General features: G+C 43.6%; 1 protein-coding gene across 1 annotated transcript; it reads right to left on the bottom strand.

The window, feature by feature from the left end:
• Nucleotides 1-2725: 2725 nt before the first annotated feature.
• LOC133632754 (tubulin beta-1 chain) lies at nt 2726-6251 on the bottom strand. The gene is made up of 4 exons (XM_062025402.1): nt 6094-6251; nt 4158-4266; nt 3972-4082; nt 2726-3904 (listed from the first exon to the last, which is right to left on the bottom strand). Exons 1-4 carry the CDS (start codon nt 6148-6150, stop codon nt 2844-2846), a joined length of 1338 nt encoding a protein of 445 aa, XP_061881386.1. The 5' UTR covers nt 6151-6251; the 3' UTR covers nt 2726-2843.
• Between the last annotated feature and the right edge of the window lie 3749 nt (nt 6252-10000).

The following is a 10000-nucleotide window of genomic DNA, read 5'->3' as shown; positions in this document are numbered from 1 at the left end:
ATGAGGCAATTCCTGAAGGAATTGCGTGTTAATGCTCCAATGCTGAAGTTGAACTGAAATCCAATTTTTTTTAGAATTGTTGAAGTAGAGCACACAATTCCCAAACAGGCTGAATATTTTGAAGTTGGAACAGTTGCAATGCAAATAAAAAATGTGGGAATTGTAACTTTGAAGAATGTCCCATTGATTTCAATGTGAATTTCCCAAAAAAATTGGGAATTTCGGGTAAAGCGGGAATTTTTGTGAAAATGGTAAAAAAAAAAATTTAATTGGCTGAATGAGTTGAAATGGTTGGTGTTAAAATTTTTCTAATCGGTCAAGAAATGCTGAAGTAGTGACATGTTGAATTGAGAAACGGTATTACGGAATTCCTGGAATTTTTCCAGTTCAAAAATAAGAGGAATGTTTTGACAGTGCAACGGTTGAAATGCGTTGAAAAATGTGGAAGGGGTAGCCGCCTGAAAAAAGGGTGGAAATGGGGCTTTGGAGAAGCAGGAATTCTGGAAAATCCTGGAATTTTTTGGAACTTGGAAAAATTATCATTTGAATTTCCAGAATGGTGGAATGTGTTGAAGGTGGAATGGTTTGAAAAATGGCCAATTCATTTTGAATGGGGAAAATGTCCCGGGAAAACCTGGATTTTTGGGAAATGTGGGATTTTTTTGGAATTTGTCAAGGGAAAACCCGCAATTCCCGAATAGGCTGAACAGTTTGAAGTTGAATCGGGTGAAAAATGTGAAAGGTAGAGCGCATTAAAATCTGGAGAAGAAAAATAAGTTTAATAAATAATAATAAATAGATGAATTTTGGTGTAGAAAACCATATGTGTGAATGTTTTGGAGCATTCTCTCGATTGTTTGTAAATGTTGCAGTTTATAAATAAAGGTTTATAAAATAAAATAAAAAGTAAAAAAGTAGTTTCAAAGCAAAAAAAAAAAAAAAAAAGATCCTTTTTAAAATACGGAATAGTAGAATACTCTAGTATTATTTTCTCTTTGCAAGACTAAACGGCATCAAGTCAAAACCAGAGAATGCACAAATGATTTACGATGTTAAACATTCGTAATATTGTACACACAGCGTCTCGTTGTTTCAGTTGAGTTAGCTGCTGTAACACTTTATGATGGTCTATTGACGCATGAAAGCAATAAAAGGTCCTTTGAAATGTGGTCCGGATCCAAAGTGGTCTGTTCAGTGTGGCATTTCGGGAGGAGACAGGAGACAAAGCAGGTAAAAATGGCTAAAATATTCCTTGTATGTTTGATTAATAAGAGATATTAACTGATTTTTTTTACCCAACATATAATAAACATCAGCCATTTCAAGTATCGGGGCGGTGTTTATAGCACAGACTAAATGGAAGATGATTTATTTGAGCATTATTGTGAGTCTTTGATTTAGAGAAAATACAAGAGAAGTTCAGATTAATTTTGTTTAAAAAAAAGAATACTCAAAAGAATACTCAAATGATCTATAAGGGACTATATATATATATCATATGTATGTATATGTGTGTGTATATATGTGTGTGTGTGTATATATATATATATATATAAAATAGTGCAAAGCCATAGGCTCACACAAGTTCAGTAAATAATTTAAATTTGGAACATATATATGCATACATATATATGTATGTATATGTGTGTGTATATATATGTGTGTGTGTGTGTGTATATATATATATATAAAATAGTGCAAAGCCATAGGCTCACACAAGTTCAGTAAATAATTTAAATTTGGAACACAGCATCATCGTTTTCACAGCTTTTTGATATAGAGGTAGAGTGTTTTAACTTTTTTTTTTAAAAAGGCACAAAAAACAGGTCGGGTTTTGAGAAACTTAAAATGTATTAATATAAAATTTAGCCAATAGTAAAATGAGGTTGCAAAGGTAAAATTCCTTTTCAAATTTTTTTTCATACAGTGTAAATCCAAATAGCACATATTTAAAACAAAGCACAAATTCAGGATGGAAGGAGTCAAGGACAGATGCCTGCCATAGTGATCATAATCTAAACAATATCTCGGAGCAGTTAAGTATCATTTTCGTCATATTGGACAACTGTAAACACTGCCCCCTAGCGGGTAAAGCCAGAAATGAGTTGGTTTCGAACACACATATGAATACCTCATTCTTCCAAGTGTATAAGCAGTGTTGGGACTAACGCGTTACTGCAACGCCGTTAGTTTCGGCGGTAACTAGTAATCTAATGCGTTATTTTTTATATTCAGTAACTCAGTTACCGCTACTACATGATGCGTTACTTTACGTTACTTTTTATGTAGTATCGGCTAGAAACAAGATCTGTGTGTGTTTTGTGGCAGCGCTGCGGTGTCGTTCTTCTGAATCTCGTGTCACACAGAAGACGCTACAATACTTTACGACGAACTATCTAGGGAGAAATAGCTACTTCCGGTTTGCTTTCGTAACCGGCGCAATGAGCAAACTAGTCCTTTTCTGTAGTGACGTCACAGTATTACTCCCAGCCATTGGCTGGCGTGACAAACCAAATGCGGGTAAATGCAACTGATTTATTAATGTGAAACCGAAATTGCGAAACTGTACTTTTATTACTAGATAACAAAGTACCAGTTATGTAAGCAGAAATCAATGTTTAACAGGACATCTGTATTTTTATCTTGTGTTGCCCAAATTTATTGATTACCCAAATCACATTTCATGTGCAGTGTGAAGAGTAAAAAAAAAAAAAAAAGGAATTGATTTCGAGTTTACACAGGAACTTTAATTGACAGCAGACAGAACACTGAAAACTGGAAGAAACTTCAGCATGAAAGGTTGGAACAGACTAGTCGAGCTTTTGAAAAGACAGGAAAAACATTTAGGCCATCTCCTCTTCATCCTCCTCGCCGAACTCTCCCTCCTCCTCGGCGGTGGCGTCCTGGTACTGCTGGTACTCGGACACCAGGTCGTTCATGTTGCTCTCGGCCTCGGTGAACTCCATCTCATCCATGCCCTCGCCCGTGTACCAGTGGAGGAAAGCCTTGCGCCGGAACATGGCCGTGAACTGCTCGGAGATGCGCTTGAACAGCTCCTGGATGGCCGTACTGTTGCCGATGAAGGTGGCGGCCATCTTGAGGCCCCGGGGAGGAATGTCGCACACGGCCGTCTTGACGTTGTTGGGGATCCATTCCACAAAGTAGCTGCTGTTCTTGTTCTGCACGTTGAGCATCTGCTCGTCCACCTCCTTCATGGACATGCGGCCGCGGAAGATGGCGGCTACCGTCAGGTAGCGTCCGTGGCGCGGGTCGCAGGCGGCCATCATGTTCTTGGCGTCGAACATCTGTTGGGTGAGCTCGGGCACGGTGAGCGACCTGTACTGCTGGCTGCCTCTGCTGGTGAGGGGAGCGAAGCCCGGCATGAAGAAGTGCAGACGGGGGAAGGGCACCATGTTGACCGCCAGCTTCCGCAGGTCAGCGTTAAGCTGCCCGGGGAACCTGAGGCAGGTGGTGACGCCGCTCATGGTGGCGGAGACCAGGTGGTTGAGGTCGCCGTAAGAGGGCGTGGTGAGCTTGAGGGTGCGGAAGCAGATATCGTACAGAGCTTCATTGTCGATGCAGTAGGTCTCGTCCGTGTTTTCCACCAGCTGGTGCACAGACAGCGTGGCGTTGTAGGGCTCCACCACCGTGTCCGACACTTTGGGGGAAGGCACCACGCTGAAGGTGTTCATGATACGGTCCGGGTACTCTTCTCGGATTTTGCTGATGAGCAGAGTACCCATGCCGGAGCCGGTGCCTCCACCCAGGGAGTGTGTGAGCTGGAAACCTTGGAGGCAGTCGCAGCTCTCCGCCTCTTTTCGCACCACGTCCAAGACGGAATCCACCAGCTCCGCCCCTTCCGTGTAGTGACCTTTGGCCCAGTTGTTACCAGCACCGCTCTGGCCTGCAAGAGCAGTGGACAATGAGTCACCAGCGGCACCAAAACACACCCAGTTTAACCCAAAACTTACCAAAAACAAAGTTGTCTGGTCTGAAGACCTGACCAAAAGGTCCAGACCTCACAGAGTCCATTGTGCCTGGCTCCAGATCCACCAACACGGCACGGGGGACATACTTCCCGCCTAGAAAGGCAGTTGCATGATGATTAGGCTAGAATCCAATTAAAATGGTGCAAATATGCATCAATCTAATCCCACCTGAGGCTTCATTGTAGTAGACGTTGATCCTGTCCAGCTGCAGGTCGCTGTCACCATGGTACGTGCCGGTTGGGTCAATGCCGTGCTCGTCGCTGATCACCTCCCAAAACTACAAGGGCAAAAAAAAACAAAAAACTTGAGCATTTACCATTTTCAATCGTAGTTATGGGCCTGCTGCAATTAAAGCAGCCCATTTTATCATTGCTCATACTTCAATTTCTATTCTAGTTTTGCACGTTTCTCTTACGATCAATGCGACACAAACCCCCACATGTCACACCGTCTGAAAGGTCTCACTCACGCCGACAGCAGTACTTTAAAGTTGGGAGCATTACGTGCTACCATGGTGACGCTATTCAAAACAAAAGGGCCAATTTAATAGACGGCAAAAAGACAAGATTGCCTCCCCTTGTAGCTCAGCTGGACTTTAATGTAGCTCGGTGTTTTAATGGTTCATTTGGTTCACACACTTGTGTACTTTAACCCTGGCTAAAAAAAAAATGTAAGTCCCATTTTTTGTTTTGGCTGGACGGCCGTCGAAAGGAAGGCTAGCTCAGTTGCTCATTGTGTACAGTTTAGGGCTGCAACTAACGATTAATTTGATAATCGATTAATAATCGGATAAAAGAGACAAACTACATTTCTATACTTTCCAGTATTTTATTGAAGAAAAAACCTAGCATACTGGCACCATACTTATTTTGATTATTGTTTCTCAGCTGTTTGTACATGTTGCAGTTTATAAAGGTTTATTAAAAAAAAAAAAAAAAAATTTGCCTCTGTGCATAGCAATGACTATTAATCGCCAACTATTTATATAACCGATTTTAATCGATTAGTTGTTGCAGCCCTAGTACAGTCACTTAAAAACTCATGGATTTGGACACGCTGCATTAAAGTAAGGCGACCCCCGCCAGAGCACAGACAAGTTGCTCATTGTGTACAGTTTAGGGCTGCTACCAACGATTAATTTGATAATCGATTAATAATGGATAAAAGAGACAAACTACATTTCTATCCTTTCCAGTATTTTATTGAAAAAAAAACTAGCATACTGGCACCATAATTATTTTGATTGTTTCTCAGCTGTTTGTACATGTTGCAGTTTATAAAGGTTTATTTAAAAAAATAAATTAAAAAATTGCCTCTATGCATAGCAATGACTATATTAATCGCCAACTATTTATATAACCGATTTTAATCGATTAGTTGTTGCAGCCCTAGTACAGTCACACTTAAAAACTCATGGATTTGGACACGCTGCATCAAAGTAAGGCGACCCCCCGCCAGAGCACAGACAGCAGGCCCATCAAAATGTCTAGATTGTTATTATAAGGGCGCATCTGGAGTTGAACTTGGCATCTCCCGCCTTACAGCACGACTCCCGCGCGCGCCTTCACATCCCATTGGCAGAGACCCAATTTGAAAATGGCCGCCAACGTGACGTCACTAACCGCCGGTCCAGCCCTCCGCCGGCTCAGAGCGAGACGCAATGCGGTGTAGGCCTCATCCAGATCGGATGAAATTAAATCACTCGCCCATCAAACGTACGGTTCGCCCAATCGAGAGATTAACCGGTAAAAGTTTTTTGTTAAGTCATTTTTTTATAATAAAAATATTATTTTCCCCTCACTACTCATACAACCATTCTTAAACAAATGGAAGTATCACAAAATGATGGCAAAGGCGAAAAGAAAAAAGCCCAAATAACTAAAAATGTGTTAAAAAGGGAGTTAATTCGACCTATTGTAGTATAGAAATGACATTTGGAAAGGAGAGATCAAGTTACCGTTACTCGGGATTGTAAGTAGGACAAGTTAGTAATCCTTGGGTGTGGTTTCTAGGACAAAGCACCGACTACACGACAGAAAACGCCACTTTACCGGGTTTTTTTAGACCCTAGTACAACGACGACATAAGCGGGGGGTTGACTCACCTTAGCACCGATTTGGTTTCCGCACTGGCCGGCCTGGAGATGCACAATTTCCCTCATCTTGTCAAGCGAGTGTTCGAGCGAGCTCCCAACCTTTCTTTGGCTTGCTGGAGAATGCGCGCACAATGGCGGAACACGCTTATTTATATGACAATGGGACCCGCCCATCCGCCGGAATCGTCGACGGCTATTGGTCGATGGCAAACCCAATCCCGACGGACGGGGACATCAGCCAATGGTAGTCCGCAAAGACTTTACACCCATTGGCCAAGATCCCTGTCAGTCATTCCATCAACCGGCCGATGTGGAGAAGTCAGGAGGTTTCAACCATGATGAGAAGGCGAAAATGAGGAAAAGCAAAAAGAGAAATGTGTCTTTTAAAATAGGTTTTTTTGAAGCTCGCCCAAAAATAGGTGCTCGATCACGTTTGTATTTTACCGAAAAACCCGTGAAATGTATGGAGTAAATAATTGTACTTTATTGTGAAATATATTCCCCTTTCTAAATGACCCCTTTAAAAAGCAGTAATATGTGTCTTGTACTCCATGGTGCAGTTGCTATGGTCTCCAAACACTGAAGGGGTTTAGGGCGTTTTTTTAGATGGTCGTCGCCATGACGATGGATATTTCTCCACTGGAGTATGATGTGCATTGTAACAGAGCTTCATGCAAGCTTTACATGCGTCGTGCATGCCATGCATTGCCAGGCGGATAATCGACCGGGGTAAACGTTTCTTGCAAGGCGAACGTGGCGTCCGAATATTTGTTTTGACGTTCCTGTTCAGCCTGCGAAGGTGTTTTTCTTCGTCCAATGAGCAGCACCTGTCACAGGGAGTATGTAGGCCATTGTAGTCAGCTGGAGGCGTGTCTTAATGAAATTAAACAATGGATGTCCGCTAACTTTTTGCAACTCAACGCTAAGAAAACGGAAATGCTGATTATCGGTCCTGCTCAACACCAACATCTATTTAATAATACCACCTTAACATTTGACAACCAAACAATTAAACAAGGCGACTCGGTAAAGAATCTGGGTATTATCTTCGACCCAACTCTCTCGTTTGAGTCACACATTAAGAGTGTTACTAAAACGGCCTTCTTTCATCTCCGTAATATCGCTAAAATTCGTTCCATTTTGTCCACAAGCGATGCTGAGATCATTATCCATGCGTTCGTTACATCTCGTCTCGATTACTGTAACGTATTATTTTCGGGCCTCCCTATGTCTAGCATTAAAAGATTACAGATGGTACAAAATGCGGCTGCTAGACTTTTGACAAAAACAAGAAAGTTTGATCATATTACGCCTATACTGGCTCACTTGCACTGGCTTCCTGTGCACCTAAGATGCGACTTTAAGGTTTTACTACTTACGTATAAAATACTACACGGTCTTGCTCCAGCCTATCTTGACGATTGTATTGTACCATATGTCCCGGCAAGAAATCTACGTTCAAAGAGAGGCCACATTAGCCTGGGTGACAACCCAAATTGGAGGCACCACAGCTTCAACCGGCCAGGGAGCATGGTCTTATCGATGTTTTCAAGGCCAGTTATAGTATCCTTCTTGAGCTGGTCCACCTGCCCTGTGTGTTTGAGGGTGGCATGATACCAACGTCCAAGACTCTTGAAAGGCTTCTCAGACACTGTTGTCATTTCCAGCCTTACCTTTGCACACTTAAACTCCTCTACTAGGCTGGAAACAGGAAGCTCCAGAACACCTCTTCCATACAGTCCGATGTTACTGAAGCATTTGGGAAGACCCAGGCACTTCCTAGCAAATGAGCTAACCACCCTCCAACTTTTCTACCTTTGTGGTTGGTACGTCGTAGATGGTAAGAGGCCACATTGGCCTGGGTAACAACCCAAATTGGAGGCACCACAGCTTCAACCGGCCAGGGAGCATGGTCTTATCGATGTTTTCAAGGCCAGTTATAGTATCCTTCTTGAGCTGGTCTACCTGCTCAGTGTCTTTGAGGGTGGCATGATACCAACGTCCAAGACTCTTGACAGGCTTCTCAGACACTGTTGGTATAGCCTCCTCACCCACACAGAATCAATGTTCCATCAGCTTCCCCCTCACCACCGAGATGCTTCTAGACTTGCTTGGCTTTATTTCCATCCGGGCCCACTGGATGTTTTCTTGCAGTTTGTTCAGCAGCCGCCTAGCACACGTCTTGGTTGTGGTGAGGATGGTCATATCATCCATATAGGCTCTTATGGGCGGGAGACGAAGACCTGATTTAATCTTTTAACCTCCTACCACCCACCTAGAGGCTCGGATGATGACCTCCATAGCCATTGTAAAAGCAAGAGGTGAGATGGTACCCCCTGCCATTATTCCTATTTCAAGTCGTTGCCATGCTGTGGTACACTCACCAGTTGTCAGGCATAGCTGTAGGTCATGGAAATAGGCTTTGACAAGACCAGTTATGGAATCCGGGACACTGAAATAGTGGAATGCCACCCAGAGGAGATCATGAGGAACTGACCCAAAGGCATTTGCTAGGTCCAGGAACACAACATGGAGATCTCCTCCACCCTTTTTGGCAGTTTGAATTTGAGTCCATATCATGTTTGTGTGCTCTGGGCACCCCGAGAAGCCTGGAATCCCTGCTTTTTGCACCAAAGTATCAATATATTGGTTCCTTTCCAGGTAGGTGGCCAGCCTGTGAGCCACTACACTGAAGAAGATTTTGCCTTCAACATTGAGAAGGCTGATTTGGCGAAACTGGCTGATGTCCACAGAGTCCTTTTCCTTGGGGATCAGGATGCCTCCTGCCCTCCGCCATGCAGTTGGAATTGCTTGTTTCTGCCACACCACCCTCATCAGCCTCCATAGAAAGTGTAAAACCTCCAGAGATTTCTTATAGAATCGGTATGGAATTCCATTGGGCCCAGGAGAGGATGCAGCTCTTGCTCGTCGCACAATTCTCTCCACCTCACTCCTCTTGGGAGGGTTAGTGTCCATGTGGTGTTCTGGGGACTCTATTGGTGGCATATCAGGTGGGAGAGTTTTCGGTCCGCTCCGCTGGCTGTCAGTGTGGTTCTGTTTGAGGTAAGCTTCAAGATCTTTCTTTGATGTTGTGAGTTTGCCACTTTTGTACTTTGTAAAAAGGCTTTTTGCAAACTTGAAGGGGTCTTTGAAGAAGTTTGCTCTAGTTAATGTTAAAGTTAAAGTACCAATAATTGTCACACACACACAAGGTGTGGTGAAATTTGTCCTCTGCATTTGACCCATCCCCTTGATCACCCCCTGGGAGGTGAGGGGAGCAGTGGGCAGCAGCGGTGCCGCGCCCGGGAATCATTTTTGGTGATTTAACCCCCAATTCCAACCCTTGATGCTGAGTGCCAAGCAGGGAGGTAATGGGTCCCATTTTTATAGTCTTTGGTACGACTCGGCCGGGGTTTGAACTCACAACCTACCGATCTCAGTTCTCTCCTTCATTTTACGCCTCCTTTTCAGATTCTCAGCTCTGTTCTTAATTTCTGCCTGTAGAAGGTTAATTCCCTCCTTTTCCTCTTCTGGGGATCTTTTCCATTGTTTTTTCAGCTGCCTTCTTTCCCTAACTAACCGTTCAATCTCCTGCTGCCTCCTGGACTTTGTCGGTGTAACTGTCCTTTTCGTTCTCTCTGCTGTTCCATATCGATTCGCGCCATAGCTGTAAATTAGGTCTCCCATTCTCTCCAGCTTTCTGATTGCAGTTCCCTTCAGTTGTCCGAGGAGTTTGCTGATGTCTGTGTCAATTGTCTCCCACTCTTTTCTCACAGGATTTTGGCCAACTGATTTGTGGCTTTCGTCCTTGCATCTCACTCTCGGTTGCGGTCTGTGACAGGTCGGGCACCGCTATGCTTGGTTCCTCATCCCCAGCCTGAGCAAGGAGATTTATGTCCTGCAGACTTTGGTTTTG

This window comes from Entelurus aequoreus, linkage group LG17 (genome assembly GCF_033978785.1).
Source record: "Entelurus aequoreus isolate RoL-2023_Sb linkage group LG17, RoL_Eaeq_v1.1, whole genome shotgun sequence".
Lineage (NCBI taxonomy): Eukaryota > Metazoa > Chordata > Actinopteri > Syngnathiformes > Syngnathidae > Entelurus > Entelurus aequoreus.
This window is presented reverse-complemented; position numbering and strand designations above follow the sequence as displayed.

Bases quoted from the DNA above. Each gene is read 5' to 3' on its own strand.
- LOC133632754 (XM_062025402.1), bottom strand. From the start codon at position 6,150: ATGAGGGAAATTGTGCATCTCCAGGCCGGCCAGTGCGGAAACCAAATC. The intron at 4,267-6,093 runs GTGAGTCAACCC...TTGCCCTTGTAG, and splicing joins GAAACCAAATCGGTGCTAAG to TTTTGGGAGGTGATCAGCGA. The intron at 3,905-3,971 runs GTAAGTTTTGGG...CTGCTCTTGCAG, and splicing joins ACCAGACAACTTTGTTTTTG to GCCAGAGCGGTGCTGGTAAC.